At 43.9% G+C, this 20906-nt stretch overlaps 3 protein-coding genes across 4 annotated transcripts; 1 reads left to right on the plus strand and 2 right to left on the minus strand.

Moving 5' to 3' along the window:
- The first annotated feature begins 1631 nt into the window (after nt 1-1631).
- LOC310939671 (C-C motif chemokine 20-like) lies at nt 1632-2447 on the plus strand. The gene is made up of 3 exons (XM_083904481.1): nt 1632-1766; nt 1901-2015; nt 2169-2447. The coding sequence occupies exons 1-3, from the start codon at nt 1700-1702 to the stop codon at nt 2296-2298; spliced, it is 312 nt and encodes a 103-aa protein (XP_083760607.1). The 5' UTR covers nt 1632-1699; the 3' UTR covers nt 2299-2447.
- A 1878-nt stretch (nt 2448-4325) lies between these two features.
- On the minus strand, nt 4326-5236 carry LOC310939723 (C-C motif chemokine 20-like). Its single transcript, XM_083904544.1, has 3 exons — nt 5100-5236; nt 4871-4985; nt 4326-4692 (listed from the first exon to the last, which is right to left on the minus strand). Exons 1-3 carry the CDS (start codon nt 5164-5166, stop codon nt 4563-4565), a joined length of 312 nt encoding a protein of 103 aa, XP_083760670.1. The 5' UTR covers nt 5167-5236; the 3' UTR covers nt 4326-4562.
- A 3396-nt stretch (nt 5237-8632) lies between these two features.
- Nucleotides 8633-20228, minus strand: rusc2 (RUN and SH3 domain containing 2). Of its 2 annotated transcripts, XM_083904992.1 has the most exons (13): nt 20102-20228; nt 15981-17693; nt 15191-15767; nt 13996-14655; nt 13461-13658; nt 13133-13288; nt 12880-12956; nt 12600-12774; nt 12397-12502; nt 12175-12221; nt 10924-11791; nt 10440-10595; nt 8633-10318 (listed from the first exon to the last, which is right to left on the minus strand). In XM_083904992.1, the coding sequence occupies exons 2-13, from the start codon at nt 17553-17555 to the stop codon at nt 10084-10086; spliced, it is 4830 nt and encodes a 1609-aa protein (XP_083761118.1). In that variant the 5' UTR covers nt 17556-17693; nt 20102-20228; the 3' UTR covers nt 8633-10083. The 2 variants fall into 2 exon arrangements, with proteins under 2 accessions (XP_083761118.1, XP_083761119.1); XM_083904993.1 differs by lacking the exon at nt 13461-13658.
- Between the last annotated feature and the right edge of the window lie 678 nt (nt 20229-20906).

Genomic DNA, 20906 nt, shown 5'->3' on the forward strand with positions numbered 1-20906 from the left:
TTTGTCCACAAACATGATTTCTTTGTTATGTGAAGCAAAGAAACAAAGAAATATTCACATTTAAGAGGAAAAAAGCTTCAAACTGATTCATCGATTATCAAAATAGTTTGACGATTAATTTAGTCATCGATTAATTGTTTCAGCTCTTAACTCATCATAAGTTGATATTAATTGGTGGGCCACATTCAATTGATTTGGGGGCCGCCAGTTTGAGACCCCTGCCCTAAACCCTGACCCAACACACAGAAAGGAAGCTGCTTAGTTAATTAGTTAATTTTCTTAACATTGAACAAACTGTTGCACGTCTACTGCAAAGAAGCCACGGTGAACTTCACTATTACTCACCTTTATAATACTTTCACTGTTGTAAACTGTCATACACTGTAAGACTTTTACTCCAGGAATATTGTAAAACTGACCTCAACTTCCATCAAAGTCAATTTGTGTTAAGATACATTTTTTACTCAAGTATCACTTCACACACAGTGTGCAGCACTTTTCTGCACCAGGGGAGTAATGAAGAAGCACAGGATTGCTAAACCTTTTACCTGGAATCTGAACTGGCAACCCACCCACAGTTACAAGCCCACATCCTCTCCTCTTGGCCAACAGAGGCACACTTACTGCTAAGGCAAGAACAAGCCTGAACATGAAGCTTCCAGTAAGTGAACGCCGTTAGTAGATGATGAAAGAAAACGAAAGTTTGGCTCCATAAACTTTTCATTACCAGTTAAAAGTGAAGTGGGTTCACAGAGGGTCACTTCCTGTTCAGCAGCGGGGACGTGAGTTTCTGTTCTCCATAAAAAAAACACCTGATAAACCACAACTACTATTTACTTACTTTTTGTACTTGATAATCTTTTGTTTTTTACACTTTGCACCTTTGTGGCCTTGCTGGCAACATTTCGTTGTATACATATTTACATTTGTATAGTTGTTTGACCTGAGCCACAGTGTGTGTATATGTGTGAAACCACTCACTCTCCCGCACCAAACCCCATAGAGAAAAGCAGTGATTTTAACACCACATCACACAGGAGTTGTTGATCCACTGCTGCCTCCATCACTAAGTTCAAATGTCTTATTTTGTCACTTCAGTGTTTGAAATCCTTTGTTCAGATTGACCTCAGTGACACAAAGTGACCACACGAGGCAGCAGTAGACCAGCAGCTCCTGTGCTAAAGCTAAAATCACTGATTTTCTCTATGAGGTTTGATGTGGGAGACTTTTACCCCTGTTTCATAAACTAATGTATAATACATAGTGTAAAATATAACGTGTACTATACATATGAGAGCAGACTTTGCTTTTTTAATGAAAACAAATTAAGAATAAATAATAAGGACAAATGTGAAGATAAATATGTTTGTGTGAGGAAATTAAACGCAGTTACATCATATTGTATGCGATATAATATCATATTATATGACTGGGAATATTTCATAATGCCTGACAGGAATTCCTCTTAAAGATAAAGACGATAAATAGTGGCCTCGGGGAAACTTGTGCAGAATTTGGCAGCGACACATTTCCAGTCAGTGAGTTTTCACACTTTCACTTTCACTGAGTCTCACCTGTATAAATGTACCTGCAGCAGAGCAGGAGAGAACAGAGGAGAAGAGAAGAGCAGAGAAGAGAAGAGCAGCAGAAGAGAAGAGAAGAGCAAACAACAAGAAACAAGAACAAGAAAAAAGAAAACATGAAGTCCTCTGGAATCACAGCTCTGCTCCTGCTGACTGTCCTGGTGTGTGCTGACTTCACAGCAGGTGAGACACACACACACACACACACACACACACACACACACACACACACACACACACACACACACACACACACACACACACACGCACACACACACACTAAAGTGAACTTATGAACGTTGGTTTCTTCTCCTCAGCTGAGGTCGTGGTCGACTGTTGCCTCAGAACCACAGACAAGTTCTTCCCTCTGATTCTGATTGACAGCTACACACTGCAGGAGGCGGGACAAGGATGTGACATCGGCGCCACTGTGTGAGTTCACTTTAATCTGACTTCTATGGCTTAGTCTGACTGTCAGTGTGTAATCTGTGACTGACTGTCAGTGTGTAATCTGTGACTGACTGTCAGTGTGTAATCTGTGACTGACTGTCAGTGTGTAATCGTCGTCTTCATCTTTGTCTCCAGCTTCATCACAAAGTTGGAGAAAACCGTCTGCATCGTTCATCCTGAAGAAGAAAAGAAGAAAACAAAGTGGGTGAAATCTCACATCGAGTATCTGGACAAGAAGGAGCAGAGGAAAGAGGAGAAGAAATGAGGAGAAGAAGCTTTACCTCAGCTCTGACTCTCTGCTCTTTGTCGGCGTGGGAGCAGTGCATTGTGGGAAAACATGGCTGAAGATCAAAGCCTAACCCTTACAAACATTTGATAATAATCTGTGAATAATCTGTGAACAATCTGTGGATAATCTGTGGTCCTGGACAAGTTTCACTGAGCTTTTGTATAAAATGTAAAGTTATTTTAAATAAAGTTTGACATGTTTGAATCTCCTTGTTCTTCGTTGTTTCTGCTGAAACATGAAAAAAAAATCACAAAAATCAGAAAATGAAAGCAGAAGAACTGATGAACACATGAAAATTTTAAAATTAACTCAGTTTTTACTACATTAAAAAGAATGAATGAATGAATGAATGAATGAATGAATGAATGAATGGCAGAAGTGACATATAAACAGTCTAATAAATCTTCTCACTAAGTTTGTTTCTTTGGGTTAAGGGTTCACCTGTAACCAGTTCACCTGTAACCTGTTAACTCTTGAAATTAGTTACAGATGAAAAGAAAAACTGTTACTCATTGATTTTCATTTATCTTCTTAATTTAAAGAAAAACATTTTATTTTTCTTTATCTTCATTAAAAAACAAAAACAAACTTTCACTGGATTGTTTATTTTTAACAATTTAGTTAAATTATATTAATGACATTATGGGATGGCTTCTGAATTGTGTGTGTGTGTGTGTGTGTGTGTGTGTGCGTGTGTGTGTGTGTGTGTGTGTGTGTGTGTGTGTTCTTGTACTTGCAGCATATTGAGGACCAGTGAGGGTTTTTAACCAACAAAATGAGGTAATTTTTACGGAGTGAGGACATTTTGGCTGGTCCTCACTTTGTTTTCATTGAAATCACTTCCTTAGGTTGCTATAACATGCTATACTCAATTTGTCAAGAAAAAAAAAATCTAATTTTGGATGACATAGTATAGTATGACTTTTTTGTCAAATTTTGGACCAAATTTTTGTTTTTCAAATTTTGCACGACATATTATAGTATGACGTTTTTGTCAAATTTTGGACCAAAAATTTTGGGTACATTTTTTTTTTTCAAATTTTGGACCAAATTTTTTTTTCAAATTTTGGACCAAACTTTTTTTTCAAATTTTGGACCAAATTTTTTTTTCAAATTTTGGACCAAACTTTTTTTTCAAATTTTGGACCAAACTTTTTTTTCAAATTTTGGACCAAATTTTTTTTTCAAATTTTGGACCAAATTTTTTTTCAAATTTTGGACCAAATTTTTTTTTCAAATTTTGGACCAAATTTTTTTTTCAAATTTTGGACCAAATTTTTTTTTCAAATTGTGGACCAAATTTTTTTTTCAAATTTTGGACCAAATTTTTTTTTCAAATTTTGGACCAAATTTTTTTTTCAAATTTGTTTTCAAATTTTGGACGACATATGACGTTTTAGTATTCACATATAGTATGACGTATGACGTTTTTGTCAAATTTTGGACCAAAAATTTTGGGTCAATTTTTTTTTTCAAATTCTGGATGACAGTATAGTTTGATGTTTTTGTCAAATTTTGGGTCAATTTTTTTTGTCAAATTTCTTTTTCAAATTTTGGACCAAAAATTTTGCGTCTATTTTTTTTCAAATTTTGGACATAGTATAGTATGACGTTTTTGTAAAATTTTGGACCAAAAATTAAAAAGAAAAAATAGTACTGCAACCAGTAGTTCTTCGTCGATGTCATTCATGAAGTAGATATTTGTAATTGTGTTGATTTATAAAGTGGAAATGCTGGTCCTCACTTTGTCAGCAACCCAGTCCTCAGTATGCAGCAAGTACAAGAATGTGTGTGTGTTGACAGCAGAGACAGAAACTTGTGTTTTTAGACTGCTGTTTTGATCAGTTAATGTTTGTTGGCGTTTATTGTGTGACATTAATCTGTAAATCATGATTTGTATATGTCACTTCTTCTACTACTTCTTCATTCCATTATCTACTGCTTTATCCTCCACCAGAGGGTTGTGGGGGCAGCAGAAACAACGAAGAACGAGGTGATTCAAACATGTCAAACTTTATTTAAAATAACTTACATAACAATAACAACATTTTATACAAAAACTCAGTGAAACATGTCCAGGACCACAGATTATCCAAAGATTATTCACAGATTATTATCACATGTTTTTTCGGGTTAGGCTTTGATCTTCAGCCATGTTTTCCCACAATGCACTGCGTCCACACCGACAAAGAGCAGAGAGTCAGAGCTGAGGTAAAGCTTCTTCTCCTTATTTCTTCTCCTCATTTCTTCTCCTCTTTCCTCTGCTCCTTCTTGTCCAGATACTCGATGTGAGATTTCACCCACTTTGTTTTCTTCTTTTCTTCTTCAGGATGAACGATGCAGACGGTTTTCTCCAACTTTGTGATGAAGCTGAAGACAAAGATGAAGACGACGATTACACACTGACAGTCGGTCACAGATTACACACTGACAGTCGGTCACAGATTACACACTGACAGTCGGTCACAGATCACACACTGACAGTCGGTCACAGATTACACACTGACAGTCAGACTAAGCCATAGAAGTCAGATTAAAGTGAACTCACACAGTGGCGCCGATGTCACATCCTTGTCCCGCCTCCTGCAGTGTGTAGCTGTCAATCAGAATCAGAGGGAAGAACTTGTCTGTGGTTCTGAGGCAACAGTCGACCACGACCTCAGCTGAGGAGAAGAAACCAACGTTCATATGTTCACTTTAGTGTGTGTGTGTGCGTGTGTGTGCGTGTGTGTGCGTGTGTGTGCGTGTGTGTGCGTGTGTGTGTGTGTGTGTCTCACCTGCTGTGAAGTCAGCACACACCAGGACAGTCAGCAGGAGCAGAGCTGTGATTCCAGAGGACTTCATGTTTTCTTTTTTCTTGTTCTTGTTTCTTGTTGTTTGCTCTTCTCTTCTGCTGCTCTTCTCTTCTGCTGCTCTTCTCTTCTCCTCTGTTCTCTCCTGCTCTGCTGCAGGTACATTTATACAGGTGAGACTCAGTGAAAGCGAAAGTGTGAAAACTCACTGACTGGAAATGTGTCGCTGCCAAATTCTGCACAAGTTTCCCCGAGGCCACTATTTATCGTCTTTATCTTTCAGAGGAATTCCTGTCAGGCATTATGAAATATTCCCAGTCATATAATATGATATTATATTATATCGGATACAATATGATGCAACTGCGTTTAATTTCCTCACACAAACATATTTATCTTCACATTTGTCCCTATTATTTATCTTAATTTGTTTTCATTAAAAAAGCAAAGTCTGCTCTCATATGTATAGTACACGTTATATTTTATGTATATGTATTATACATTAGTTTATGACACAGTCTCCCACACCAAACCTCATAGAGAAAATCAGTGATTTTAGCTCACAGGGACACAGGAGCTGCTGGTCTACTGCTGCCTCGTGTGGTTACTTTGTGTCACTGAGGTCAATCTGAACAAAGGATTTCAAACACTGAAGTGATAAAATAAGACATTTTAACACAGTGATGGAGGCAGCAGTGGATCAACAACTCCTGTGTGCTGTGATGTTAAAATCACTGATTTTCTCTATGGGGTTTGGTGCGGGAGAGTGAGTGGTTTCACACACATACACACACTGTGGCTCAGGTCAAACAACTATACAGATGTAAATATATATATTTTATCAGCAGATTTGAGTGTTTATCACTAAATTGTTCTGCCTTTTCAGTTTTCTTCTTATGAATGAGAGAAAATGACACCGATGGGACCAGAGGGAGTGTCAAGCACTTCAGGTCCTTCAACTTTTCCTGTAAAAGCCTCCAGGGGAAAATCCAAGAACATAAAACTAAATACGGGCAAACATCCAAACAAACATTTACAAGAAATGCAGACTTTGTCAATAAACGCTCCACTAAGTTTCACTATGTGTGACTGAACACACGGGAATATTTAATTTATCAAGTTATCCACTTTAACGAAAGACTTCTATGATAAGTCTATGATATCTTAAGAACATGTTCATGTCTTTATCTTCACTGTAAAACAGACTTTTCCAACAGGAAACTGAAGTTTGTAAACCACTCACTCTTCCACACCAAACCCCATAGAGAAAATCAGTGATTTTAACATCACAGCACATAGGACTGTTGCCTCCATCACTAACTTCAAATGTCTTATTTTGTCACTTCAGTGTTTGAAATCCTTTGCTCAGATTGACCTCAGTGACACAAAGTGACCACACGAGGCAGCAGTAGACCAGCAGCTCCTGTGTCCCCGCGAGCTAAAATCACAGATTTTCTCTATGAGGTTTGGTGTGGGAGAGTGAGTGGTTTACAAACTACAGTTTCCTGTTGGAAAAGTCTGTCTAACAGTGAGATAAAGACGTGGACATGTGACGTAGATATCGTAGACTTAAACTCACAGAGATTTTATTACTCACGTCTTTTGTTATATTAGATCAAACCTGTTTTTCCTTCTCTGCTGATTTTGTTTTCACTCGGTCGAACATCCGCTCCAACGATATCTGAGACAAAAAAGTCCAGAATGAGTGTTTTTGGCTCAGTATCATCAGATAATCTGCGTCCACACTAACACCTGAAAACATTCATTGAGCATGTGTGTGTGAGAGAGTTACTGCACCTGCACAGTTTATAAGTGACCTTTGACCTCCAGGCAGTTGTTGACTGTGTGTCTGTGTCTGTGTATACAAACACACAGGGGTTTTTTTTTCTTCCACTTCCTGAAATATAAGATGAAGGAGAAAGCAGAGGAGGGGGAGGGGAGAAAGGGGGCATAGAAATTAAAAGTGAAAGAAGTGAACCAATAAATAGAGAGGCACAGAGTCCGAGAGCTCAGTTCATCAGTTCATCAGAGAAGAACCATGAGTGTGTGTGGGAACATGAAAGTCTTCATCTGCTGCTGCATCATCTTCGTCATGGGCTGCTGCACACGTGAGCATCATCCTCATCCTCATTAATTCATGTTGCTTGTGTTGTCATGGAATTATTATTGTTGCTATTAATGTTAATTATAACTAAAAAAAACAGAAAATAATAATATTAAATATTAATAGTTATATATACATATACATACATATATCTGTATGTATATATATATCTTAATAATCTTATATGTAATCTTTTTTTTAGACTAATATCAAAAACATCTTTTTTTTTACATTTATCCCATGCATTATTAAAGTTAGTATTTAATAGTGACTTCATGACCTTTGACCTCAGTCGTGTGTGTGTGTGTGTGTCAGTGTCGTGGGCTCAGGTTCCCGTTGACTGTTGCCTCAGCGTCAAGAACAAAACTATTCCCACTCACATCATCGTGAGCCATCGCCGTCAGTTCAGTGGGCTGGGCTGTGCCATCGACGCCACCATGTGAGTTCAATTTATATTTAAACACAAAGCATGTTTCACCCTGTCACTCATCAACATAAACATAAACATCAACAAATGTTTGTCCAGTCTGGTGACCAGACGCGGCAGGAACCTGTGTGTCCCCCCCAACGAACCCTGGGTCGATCAGCTGACCACACGCGTGGATCAACGCAACAAATGCGCGGTACGTTCATGTTCATGACGTGCTTTTATTGTGAAGGTCACTGTGTGAATGTGCTTTTATTGTGAAGGCCACTGTATAAATGTGCTTTTATTGTGAAGGTAATTGTGTGAATGTGCTTTTATTATGAACGTCGCTGTGTAAATATGCTTTCATTGTGAACGTCACTGTGTGAATGTGCTTTTATTGTGAACGTCATCTGTGTGAATGTGCTTTTATTGTGAAGGCCACTGTGTGAATGTGCTTTTATTGTGAACATCACTGTGTGAATGTGCTTTGATTGTGAAGGCCACTGTGTGAATGTGCTTTTTTGTGAAGGTCACAGAGTGAATGTGCTTTTATTGTGAAGGCCACTGTATGAATGTGCTTTTTTGTGAAGGTCACACAGTGAATGTGCTTTTATTGTGAAGGTCGCCGTGTGAATGTGCTTTTATTGTGAAGGAACTGACCTAGCTATGTTTGTTTACAGAAAAACGCTGTGTCCGAGAGAAGAAGGTGCAGACAAAGAATAAACAACATCAAAGAGCGTCAGTGATTCAGGAGGAAACACATCAAAGGAAAAACTGTTTTCCAAAATAAAATGTGATAAAACTGTGAAGCTAACTAAGCTAAGCTAACTCATGTAAGGCTGCAGCAGAACAAAAAATAAAAGCATTTTAACTGTGTTTCTTTGTCGACGATGCTTTACTGTGAAAATCAATCATCAAACAGACCTCCAATCAGAGAGAAGCATTTAGTCATGTGACACGATGAAGCTAAAGAAGTGGTCACTTTATTAGGTACAGGTGGAGTGGTCACTTTATTAGGTACAGGAGACTGAAGAAGTGGTCACTTTATTAGGTACAGGTGATGACTTAAGAGTGTGATGTGTTGAGTACAAACGACACCTCAGTCTGAGTCTGATCATGTCATACTTACACATCATAAAGTGTGGAGAGAGAGAGAGAGAGAATAGTGTAAATGATGAAAATATATACAGGCAGGACAAGGCAGAGTGAAAACACAGAGAGAGAAAGAGATGTCTTTCGGCTTTAAAAACTGACAAGTCTCCTCCTCTGCTCTCGTTTCCACTGTGTGATCACTTCCTGTTTGTGTACCATGCGACTCTGAACAGGACGTTTATTCAACATCAACCCCCTCGAGGACAGGAGGCCGTTTTCTGCTCACTGAAACTAACGGAAAATACACGTGAATAATGTTGTACTGTTTACACGCCATTTAAATATATATTTACATGAATGTTAAATATCATCAACATAAAAACTGTACATTAATGCGACAGAGAAAACATTCAAATGAGGCCAAATTAAATAATATGAGTTTTTCAAAAACTACACGACTTTTCATTTATTTAATAAATGTACATTAAATATTTTTTTATCATTCCTGTTTTAATGTTTGGACTGAGCGTCAGCGGGTCACACTACTTCAACACACACACACACACACACACACACACACGTTTGTGTCTGGAGTGAATTTGTCCGTGTTAACCTGACAAACATAAACAAAATACGCTGTGATGCGCTCACTGACCTCTGAACTAAGAATAATGATTATCACACTCATACACACACACACACACGCTGTGATGCGTTCACTGACTATCGTCTGTTTGAAGAACATGCTGAAACATTCAGAGGACGAGACGTCGCCTACATTTCTCTGAACCAGTGTAAAAACTGCAGGAGGCCATGCAGGGGCGTCTCGAAGACTGTGGGGTCCCCCCCGTGTCCCCTTCATGAAACATAAGAGAAAACAAAAGTGATTTATGATGAAAACACACGTTTCTCTTCCTTTTCTCTCTTCTTTACTAAACTACACGAAGCCGAAAGCCTTCAAACCATCGTCTACATCGTGGGAAACTTCCAAACAAACATCTGTCCAGACCAATACTGAAACCTTCCCACTGAAGAATGAGGATCTGGAACTACAGGTTCTCAATATTCATCCATACATCCAGAGATTAGAACGTCGTGTTCCCATCATCCGCAGCTTCAGTCATGGCAGGAAATCATCAGCTGATTTACACATCACCTGAAAAGAGTCGGGGGACAACAGCCGCACAGGAAGTGACACGGGATGGGACACAGGAAGTGACCATGTGTCGTTTAGCTGGATGCAAAGAAGAAGAAAAAGAAGTAGAGATATTGGGTTTAATTTTTCTTGGTGTACATGCAGACGTGAGCTCATGTTTCACTCGTCATGCTTTTCTTCTTCACGTGTTCGTTCGTCTTCGTCTCCTCTACATGTCGTCTTCGTCGCCGAAGAGCTTCGCGGCAGCGTCCACGCTCTTCTCTGTGCCGTCCTCCGGGTGGTTCAGGGTGACGTATACGATGGGGACCAATCCGTGGGTGGAGCCCAGCGAGCAGAGCAACCAATCAGGATGGGCCCTGCTGATGACTCGCAGGACGTCGCCCTTGTTGAAGCTCAGCTGATCGCGCTCCGTCGCTATGTGGTGACACAGCGCGCGCACTTCACTGAGGAAACACAAGGGGGCGCAGAGTCCATTAACTGACCAGTGATCATTAACATATATCCAGCAGTTTAGATCAATCATTTTATGAATAAACACCGTCATGTAAGTGTGAGGTCAGTTACCATGGAGACGGTTGTTTGGCTTCAGGTTGTTGTGGTAACGTCACAATGTGAGCGACAGCTGTCGGAGGCTCCGCCTTCTTCCCACTTCCTGCGCCGATGGTGTTAGCGACGAGGTCGAGAACGGAGCGGTCGAGAGCGAGCCAACCTGACGGCGGTCTGACGGAAAAACACACGCAGTAACGTGACTGACCTGAGGGAGGCGCTGACGCAACAACAGTGTTCATTCAGTTTATCAACAATCTTAAATATTCTCTCTATGACTTTAAAAGGATAGCTGAGGTTTTTTGAGGTGAGCGCCCCCTGCTGCTGACAACCCTTCTGCACACATGGCTGTTTATAGCGTTATTGAATGACACGCCCCCACTTTGAAAACATTTTCACTCTTTGACCCAGTATGAGACATTGGTTTTATCTTTATATTATATCCTTTATAGTTTTGTTATACAACTAGTTTATTACTGTTTCTTTGTCTGACTGAGCTCACCTTGTCTTCTGGCCCCGCCCCCTCATCCCTGGCCCCTCCCATCGACTGGATCCAAACAGCCTGCTCCAGCGCAGACTGTGGCTGGGTGAGCAGTTCTGCTCCGGCCCAGCAGGTGGCGCTGTGGGGCTGAGGACAGACTCTGGAGGACTGCCCATCCACGACGGTCTCCTTCGCTGTCCATTCGACTCCTCACTGCTGCTTCTGAAGCCCTCCCCCTCTGGACGTGACTCCGCCCCCTCCACAACTCCTTCTCTGGTGGGCGGAGCCTGGCCGCGTCGTCGCTCCATCGACTTTTTCTTCTTGTCGTTCTTGATGAACTTGGTTTTCTCGTTGGATTGGTCGATGTAGACCTGAGACGACTGCATCAGCTGATACCACCAGCCCGCCTGCCGCCGCTGACGCCCCTCCTCTGACTCCTCCCCCTCTTTTCTGCTCCTTCTCTCTTCCTGTCCCACACCCGTCTCTCTCCGCACACCTGCTGTCTCCTCACTTCCTGCTCCCTCCCTCCTCCCCCTCGCTCCCTCCATCCTCGGCCACGTCCCCTCTCGTCTAAGCCCCGCCCTCTCCGTCTTTGTCTCGCCGCTCGAGTCTCTGACCATTTCGCTGACAGTGGTGCTCCATCCTCTCATGAGCTGGAAGGTGGAGCGAGCCGATTGGTCGACTCTCTGTCCCGCTGAACACAGCTGCTCCTTGCGACGCATGTGCTCCGCCCCCTTCTGGAGAAGGTGTGGCTCAAAGAGCAGGTCCAGGTCAAAGGGGAGGAGCGACAATGGCTGCAGCAGGAGGAGGAGCTCCTGGAAGAGCTGGCGGAAGGGCCCCTGCGACAGCGGCAGGAAACCCCACGGATTATAATGAGCTGCGATTATATCTGAAAGACAAACAAGGATGATTTAACGCAGAAATAAAATAACAGCCGAGCCATTAAAGTGGCGTGACATGCAGAAAAAACACATAGTCATCCCTGAACCAGAAACATATCCCAGAATTCACTGCGTCTGTCAAGAAGACGGCCTTTTAGCCGACAGCATCACTCATGCTGTTTAATGTCTGTTAGACACCACCATTTTAGCCGAGTCATGCTGTCAAATGTCTGCGAGACCGCAGCATTTTAGCCGAGTCATGCTGTTTAATGATCTTAGACCATTTGTGATATCTAGAAGATTAGGAAACTATGGTCTGTTTCTTCGTAGTTGAACGGAAAACTCTGGAAAATGTCAGAGATGATGATGTGATGATGTCACAGTCCCTCACCTTCATGTGTGTGGAGATGACTGAACCAGAACTCCAGAGATTTCAGACTGAAACAAAACAAGAGCAGCACCGTCCTTTAATTCACCAAAATAAACACAACGTACACACGAAATAAACCTTCAATCTTTTCTTCTGAAGAAACATCTCAATGAAGAAGTAACTAAAATCCACACCTTTAAACATGTTAAAACATCTGTAAACAGTAGAAGAAGAAGAACTCACTTAAGGAGGCCAAAGATGAAGGCATTCATCCTCATGGTGGCGCTGCTGAGCTCCGAAAACTGACTCACCTTAGAGTACAAGGTGTGAAGGACTCGAGTGGACGGACCTGATGACACAGGACATCGTGGTTACATCACATGACCTCTCCTCACACCTGTTACACTCTCTTCTCTGATGCTCATCCTCCTCTTCCTCATCCTCACCCAGCTGAGTGGACGCCTCCACCAGACTCCAGGGCTGACAGCGGCGCTGACCGATGATCAGGTCCAGCACGAACGCCTTCAGCCCGTCCTGCAGCACGTCATGGAGGGCGGGGCAAAGGTACTTCAGGATCAGGTGACCCACGTTAGGACTCACCCAGCTGTTCCCCAGCTTCGCCTAAAACAGAGAGACGGCAGTATTCAGAGGGACAGAGACACTTTGAGCAAGTTATTGATGAGAGATTGCAAAGTCTGTCGCAGATGTTATAAAGAAGTTTCTCACCTTCACGTCTGCGTCTCGACTGGTGCTGAAATGAGCCACGATCAGATCCACGGCTCTGTTCACAGCTTTCACCAGAGCTGAAGGACAGAGACACAGTGAGACAGACAGAGACAGTTTGTCCATTAATCTCCGTCTCGGATGATCAAACACACGAATGAACACGATATCACGTCATCTTGAATTAAAGGTGCACCACTTAAGCTTTAAATCCACACACTTTGGTTTCAAACTGTAAATGAAAACACACGCTCACCTCTCTTCTGTGTCAGGTCCACAGAGACGTGAGACTGTGACGAGGACAGTGATGAAGACGAGGCGTCAGGAGAGAGACAGAATTCTGCTGGAGGTTTTTCAGACAGAGAGAAATAATCTGGAAGGAAGTCGCTCTGCTGTGTCTTCACCGAAGAGCCTGCCACACACACACACACAGATTTTTTGTTTTATAAACAAACCAAATGAAAGTAGATTACATACAGAGGACCCCGCCCCTTTATGAGTATTCAGTAATAAGGTCAATAACGCAGTAATGGTGACATGGTCACTGAAGATAAATAAAGTCCCATCAAAACAACCACAAGCACCATGAAGTCGTCCCAGCCTGCAGCTAGAGGGCGCTGTGGGGAAATCAAACACGTTGCGTCTTGTGGGGCGTGGTCCCGCTGCCCGCTGTGGTTCGGCGTTAGCGCACAGTAAGTTGGATCCACAGACTCGCTCCACGCTCAGAGGGTTCCGGCGCCGGTACTCCCTCCATTTCAGAGCTTGAGGAGAGAGATGGTGCGCTGAGGGGCGGGGTTAAGGCCGTGATGAGGGGGTGGGGTTAAAGAGAGAGGAAAAGGTGGAAAAGGTGAAGGGAGGAAGGATGAAGGTGTACGAGAGAGAAGAAAGGGACGAATAAGAACAAGGAGCAGAAGATCGAAGAGAAACAACAACAAACATGTCGGACATCATCAGTGATGTCATCTCTACTCTCTGCTTCCTCTCTCACCCCCCACTCTCTCACATTGCCTTTGATTTGTCTGACATGTGTTTCCCCCTGTGACCACTGGCGGCGCTCTACTCTTCCATAATGACCACATTGCAAGGAAACAGTCATGCCTTTGTTTATCTAGATCGTACCATTGTGTGTTCTGGCTCCGCCTCCTTTGGCTCCGTCTCCGTGTTTTCCAGACTCCACGTAGCTCAGTGGACTCAGAGTGTCACTGGGAAGAGCTGCTAAAGGGGGCGGGGCTCCACAGTGGTACTGGTGACCCTGCAGTGCCGTCAGCGGCGGTGGCACTGCCCCTCTCTTCGTGGTCAGAGATGGAGGAGGAGTTTGTGGTAATGGCGCTGACCCCGCCCCCTGTTTGGCGTGCAGAGGGGTGTGGGGGGGCGTGAGGCCCGCCGACAGTGGCGACGGCGGCTGAGGGCTCAGGCTACATGTGGAGCACGTCCCAGAGCTCGGCGCCCCCTGCAGACGGACTGGAGAGTAGCTCCCGAGAGGCGAGGGACGGACTAAAGCGGGGGGAGGGTCCACTGTCGTCTGAACATTTCCAGCTGCATCTGCACGTTCCTCATCCACCGGGTCTGAACCAGAACCTGGGGAGGAGGCGGAGTCACAGCGAGCCTGCATCCCAGAGACAACGCCCGAGAGCAGCGGCAGCACAGGTTTAGGCTGAGCAGGTTTACAAGTGAACTGGTGATGGAAGGTGAACGGCTGAATCGGCAGAGACGTGGGACGCTGGTCGTGTCTGTACCTCACCACCGCCACCGGGGGGCAGTCTGAGGAGGCAGAGAAACCTGTAGTCAACAAAAACACAAATACAACCTTATTACTAACAACCTTTACACAGAAGATCAATAAACTATTGATTATTGATCATGTACAGGCGAACGCGCGCACACACACACACACACACACACACACACACACACACACACACACACACACACACACACACACACACACACACACACACACACACACACACAAACAGATAGTGACTGGACCTTAAGACAGAAGAAACAGCAGCGACGAGTAGATTCTGCTTCTGTGTGTGTGATGTCAACAGTGTTGCACAAGATGTTTGTCATTGCAGCCCAACAATGTCACCTGAGCTGGGTGTAGTGCTGTCTTTGACCAGAGGGGGGCGAGATTGAGCTGGTTACAAACATCTCCTCTCCTAATCTCCTAACTCTAAATAAACTATTTTCATATCAAAGATATGATAATGATAAAAGTTGTTTTGTATATTTCATATATTATATCATGTGACATATGGTATATGATATGATGAATGAAACATGGCTGAATGAACAGCCCAGGATGACGTACCGTCAGCCTTGGTGTGGCTCCCCCTGGCTGCCTCCAGGTGGCGCTCCATGCTGCCATGGCTGTAACACCTGGTGAAGGCGACAGGTGAGAGGCTCTGCCTCTCGGCCTCCACACGCTGTTCCAGGATTGGAGAGAAATCCACAGAGGAGTGGGAGTGGGTGGAGTAGGTGGAGGAGAAAAGATCTGGGGCTGCCTTCAACGACGGCGACCCTCCGTTTCGTCGCTTACTTCTGGCGATTTCTGCAAAGGAAGTGACCCTTGGAGGAGGAGGCGGGGCCGGGGCAGCGGCGCCCTCGCTGAGTCGGACCGGGCAGCTCAACATTCGCTCCAGAGATCCGAGACGAGGAGACGGAGACTTGTCCAGGTTGCGATCGTAGCTGCGTGAACGTGGACGACTTTCTGAAGTGGCTCCTCCTCCAATAACGTTCCGGCCAACCACAGGGGGGGAGGTGTTGACGTATACCTGACCCTGAAGCATTGGAGAAGGAGCTCCAGAGCCACCTGCTGCTTGATTCTTCATCTCCTCCTCCTCATCCTCATCCTCATCATCATCCTCCTCCTCCTCGTTTCTTTCTTTCTGAAAATCAAATTAACAACAAACACACACTCAGCTTTAAGTATAAACATGAATGTTTCATAATCTTAATAGAAAAAAAAAGAATATTAAAAATTGATACAAAACTGATTTCAAACCAAAAAATTCTCATCAGTGATTATTTTTTCACCTGTGAAATCTGACATGTTCTGTTTGACCAATCACAAACTGTTAGACCTGTGATGTCACACTAACCTGCGGCGACGGTCCACCTTCCTCGTCTTCCTCGTTCACATCGCTCTGACCTGCTTCCTGTCTGAACAGGAAGTACTCACTGGGCTGTGTGGGGGTGGGGCTTCCTTTGCTGTGCTCATCAGAGCAGCTATTGACCGACGAGGGGGCGGGGCTTGGTGACGACTGGGACGAAAGGTCACAGGTCACCAGCTTGTAGTAGTTCTGCGTGGCGACAACCAGGCGGGCCTGGCTCTGCAGACAGGACGCCAGGTCACCTGACGACCCGGAGTGCGGAGGAAGGTACGAGTTGCAGTTGGCGTCGAGGTCCAGCGCCCCCTGGTGCTCCACTGAGCATGAGCAGGTGGAGGAGGTGGACAGGTGCGGCTCATGGATCAGAGGGAAGGCGTGGCCGGGGAAAAACGCTTGTTGCGTCGGTGGCGGAGGTTCAGTCGGCGAGGTATGAAGGTCCAAATAAAAGGCCCCGCCCCCTGAGTCTGGAAGTTTTCCTGCAGGGTCAGAGGTCGTCGCGGTGCGGGAGTAATCCAGATCTGTGGAGCTGTTGAGGTTCGCGTGTGTCGACGCCGGCGGCCTCTCAGGCACGCCGTTGTTCATCTTGTTGTAGATGGCGCTGAAGTTGACGAGGACGCCGTCCGAGCTGTTACAGGACGAGTCGCTGGCGTAACCGTGGTGACACGGTTCAGGGAAGGTTTCGGGGAAGTGATGCGTGAAGTTCTGCGACAGCACGCAGCAGGAGCAGTGCTGCATCGACGAGCTCGACGAGTACGAGCCCGTCTTACTGCTCCGCCCGCACCTCATCAGGTGATCGTCATCCTCTTCTTCATCGCCCCAGTCCTGCTCGCCACAGTCCATGGACATGTTGGAACCACTGCTGCCATGGCGACGCTGACGGTCCAGACCAAGGATGTCTAGGTCTTCCAGGTGAGTGGAGAGATCTGAGGCCCCGCCCCTCAGGGACTCGTGGCTGCTTCCCTGCACCGAGCCGTGTAAAACAAACGGCCCCGACGCAAAGTCGAGGTCGTGCAGGCGGAACGGAGCAATCCCATCGCCGAGGGTGGGGCTAGTGTCGCCGTGGAGGTGAAAGGAGGAGTCCTCGATGTAACTGTTGAGGTCATCGGCGTCCTCCTCCTCGTCTTCTTCGTCCTTGGCGCTCAGTAGGAACGGGTTGTGCCGCAGTGGGTTCCTGTTTCTCGGTTTCGCTCTCGGTAGCGTGTGAGCTGCGATCAGCTGATCCTCTGAATTGCTTGAAGTGAACGACGAGTCATCGCTCACCATGCCGCCGCCGCCGCCGCCGCCTCTGTCGCCGCACTCTCGTCCTGTGTGGGAGGAGCAGGAGCCGCTGGAGGTGTGGATCAGGCTGCTGTACAACAGCGCCTCCCTCTGGAGGACGTCTCTCTCTGGAAGCGAAGTGGTGCGGCTCAGGCCCAGGTTCTCAGGCAGGCTGAACGGGTTGCTCCTCTTCAGTGAACCACCACCGCAGCTGGCCCGCGGTCGCCGCCCCGACACCTGACAATGCACCAGCGGAATGTGATGCACGATCAGTGTCTCACCAGACAGTTTGGGAGAGCTGTCCATCATCCAGGAGGAGGTGGAGCAAGGTGCAGATGATCGCAACAGCCGCACTCACACTCTGTTTACTGGGTCCATCGCTGCAGCACCGCCAGGGACGAGGACAGAAGGGGAGGGGACGTGGACAACATGGTCAGAATGTAACATCTGCAGAAGACAAAACATCAGCATGTTACTGAGGAAAATAAGAACATAAAACAAGCAGGATGAGTCAGCAAACATATACCTATGTGTGAGTGTGAGTGAGTGAGTGAGTGAGTGAGTGAGTGAGTGTGTTCTTGTACTTGTGGCATACTGAGGACCAGTGAGGGTTTTTAACCAACAGAGTGAGGACATTTTGGCCGGTCCTGACTTTGTTTTCATTGAAATCACTTCCTTAGTTTGCTAAAACATGCTATACTCAATTCGTCAAAAAAAAAGTTACATTTTGGACGACATAATATAGTATGACTTTTTTTGTGAAATTTTGAACCAATTTTTTTTTTTTCTAATTTTGGACCAACATTTTTTTTTCAAATTTTGGACCACATTTCTTTTTTCAAATTTTGGACAAAAATTTTTTTTTTCAAATTTTGGACCAAATTTTTTTTTCAAATTCTGGACCAAAATTTATTTTTTTTCAAAATTTTGGACCAACATTTTTTTTCAAAATTTTGGACCAACATTTTTTTTCAAAATTTTGGACCAACATTTTTTTTCAAAATTTTGGACCAACATTTTTTTTCAAAATTTTGGACCAACATTTTTTTTCACATTTTGGACGACATAGTATAGTATGACGTTTTTGTCAAATTTTGGACCAAAAATTACAAAAAATAAAAAAAAATTGAAAAAGTTTTCCAGCCCTTTTTGCTCTGGGGCTCTACCTGCAGACATTTTATGGTACTGCAACCAGTAGTTATTTGTAGATGTCATTCATGAAGTAGATATTTGTAATTGTTTTGATTTATTAAGTGGAAATGCTGGTCCTCAGTATGTGGCAAGTACAAGAATGTGTGTGTGTGTGTGTGTGTGAGAGCGAGTGTCTGAATCAAAGAACTTTTTGTTGGACACACAAAAAACAAAAGGACCCCAGATTTTCAGAGTCGTCTCACATCTGCAGCTCAGCCAATCACAGCTCATTCCACACGTTACCACGGAAACGCATCAGAAAGAACACACGTCGAAACACAAATGATGGAGGAAACAGAGGGGAGACAGGAAGTGACCTTGTGTCCTGGTTCACTGAGTTTTCTGTTCGGCAGGAACGTTCCCACCAACAGGAGCCAAGAGTGACATCATGACATGACAGAGTTAGTAAAGTGGTAAACCACTGTTTACTGGTATTATAAACCAGTGTTTACTGGTATAAACCATGAAGGTGGAATAGGAGTCCACAGCTGAGTAACCTTTGATCTTTGACTACGACCTTCACATACACTGTGTTCACATTCAAGTTAAAAGACAATAATTCACATCACGTCATTCCGACTAAAGTCCAGCTCGTCTTAGTCGGACTGGAGTCAGACGTCCAAATGTCAGCCCGGGTTTTTGACAACGTATTTATCACAACAAACCTGACAACAGGAAGTACAGTCTGTCCACTTTCACAATAAAAGCCTGGGAGTGTTTCAATCAATAACCTGCTGCTGCTGCTGCATCATCATCTCCATCAACCTCACCCTGTCACCACAGCGTTTACATGACACGATATTTCATCATGATCATCTGATTACTTAGAGAGTTTCATGACTTTGCTTGTTTATGAAACAGTCGTATTTATTAATGCTTGTTTTTATTTTAGCATCTATTCAGGATTTTCTCAGATTATCTGATGTTACAGATTATGAGGAGAATTCACTGTTTCTGATGATTTTACATCAATAACAAGACGCTTAGATATTGATGAGGATCAATGAATCACTGTCACCAGTTCATGCGTTTGTGTAAATAAACAGAAAAGGAAGAAGAAGATGATGATGATGATGATGATGATGATGAACAAAACAACACACACACGCTGGCTTTGTGAGGACACTCGGAGACATAATACATTCCTTAACCCTAACCCTTAACCTAAACCCAATTTTAACCCTAAAACCAGGTCTTAATCCTCAAAAAGCCTGTTAAAGTTTTGTGTTACGTAAGACATGTACGCGCGCACACACACACAGAGAGGAGCATTAGCATTAGCACACACACACCATAGGGCCAATAGCCGAGCTAACGTGATAACTAGCATCACCGCTAACATGACAACTAGCATCACCGCTAACATGACAACTAGCAGCACCGCTAACATGACAACTAGCATCACTGCTAACATGAGAACAGTGCTAACTTGAACGTGTGTGCTGTGTGTGTTTATTATGAAACGTGTAAAAAAAGTGTGTGTTGTTGTGAAGCAGCGTGAGGTTAAATGTGACGAAGATGATGTCAGTGAATCACAGCGGCCTGTTTTCTCCTCCGTCTCTCCTCTGCTCCCATTTATAACACCAATAACACCAATAACATCGCATGACATCATTAACATAGATCAACGAATGGTGATAAAAGGCGACTAGTGTGATACTCACAGACCGTTTCCTCTCAATAAGTGACTTCTCCATCAAAAACATTGACGATGAGGGCGACGATGCTGTGACTGCGCATCGCAGGATGTTGGGCGTGGCCACAGCGACACGTCATCGTGAGGTCACAGACTGACACTTTCAGATCAACAGCAGTGAAATAAAATAACATTAAAATAAATCATGCAAAATAAAGATCCGTCGTCTTCGACTGAGCTGCTGTTTGTTTGACGCAGCTGCTGTTTGTTTGACGCTCACGTGATCACAGTGTTTTATTTTAGTATTTTAGCAGGTTTCTGCTTCAACCACCAGAGGGCGTCAACGACACATGTGTTCAATGCAGTGACGTTGTGAATTAATTTGAAAAACGTTTAGCAGAGCAGAAAATGTTCTGTTCATATTTTATATGCTAATATGTCCTCATATTAAGAAAACATCTTTCATGCAGACCGGTGGAGGATTTGCCCTTTATATATATATATATATATATATATAAATAAATGTTTATGCATGTACGTGTATGTGCAGTATATGAACAAGTAGGAGGTGATGCTCAGTTTCCTTGTCTGTTTGAGCACACACAACAATGTTCAATGTTAAATTAGGACTGCAACTTGTCAACACTAATGGTCGCTATTTTACATATAACTAGAGTTGCATGTCACCAAAGTTACACAATACACAAAACAATAATATGACAGGTCATTCCAGTTTTATTTCATAAAATAGAAAACATTCAATGACATCAGTTAATTAACAAAAGTGATTCACTTGTTTCACAGAAACAAAGTGTGTGTTCAGCAGCAGTTAT

Source organism: Microchirus variegatus (assembly GCF_963457635.1).
Source record: "Microchirus variegatus genome assembly, chromosome: 18".
NCBI classification, from domain to species: domain Eukaryota; kingdom Metazoa; phylum Chordata; class Actinopteri; order Pleuronectiformes; family Soleidae; genus Microchirus; species Microchirus variegatus.

Coding starts and splice junctions, on each gene's coding strand:
- LOC310939671 (XM_083904481.1), top strand. CDS start 1,700: ATGAAGTCCTCTGGAATCACAGCTCTGCTCCTGCTGACTGTCCTGGTG. Junction 1,767..1,900: donor GTGTGCTGACTTCACAGCAG/GTGAGACACACA, acceptor TCTTCTCCTCAG/CTGAGGTCGTGGTCGACTGT. Junction 2,016..2,168: donor TGTGACATCGGCGCCACTGT/GTGAGTTCACTT, acceptor CTTTGTCTCCAG/CTTCATCACAAAGTTGGAGA.
- LOC310939723 (XM_083904544.1), bottom strand. CDS start 5,166: ATGAAGTCCTCTGGAATCACAGCTCTGCTCCTGCTGACTGTCCTGGTG. Junction 4,986..5,099: donor GTGTGCTGACTTCACAGCAG/GTGAGACACACA, acceptor TCTTCTCCTCAG/CTGAGGTCGTGGTCGACTGT. Junction 4,693..4,870: donor TGTGACATCGGCGCCACTGT/GTGAGTTCACTT, acceptor CTTTGTCTTCAG/CTTCATCACAAAGTTGGAGA.
- rusc2 (XM_083904992.1), bottom strand. CDS start 17,555: ATGATGGACAGCTCTCCCAAACTGTCTGGTGAGACACTGATCGTGCAT. Junction 12,503..12,599: donor GGAGGCGTCCACTCAGCTGG/GTGAGGATGAGG, acceptor CTGTGTCATCAG/GTCCGTCCACTCGAGTCCTT. Junction 12,222..12,396: donor TTCATCTTTGGCCTCCTTAA/GTGAGTTCTTCT, acceptor GTTTTGTTTCAG/TCTGAAATCTCTGGAGTTCT.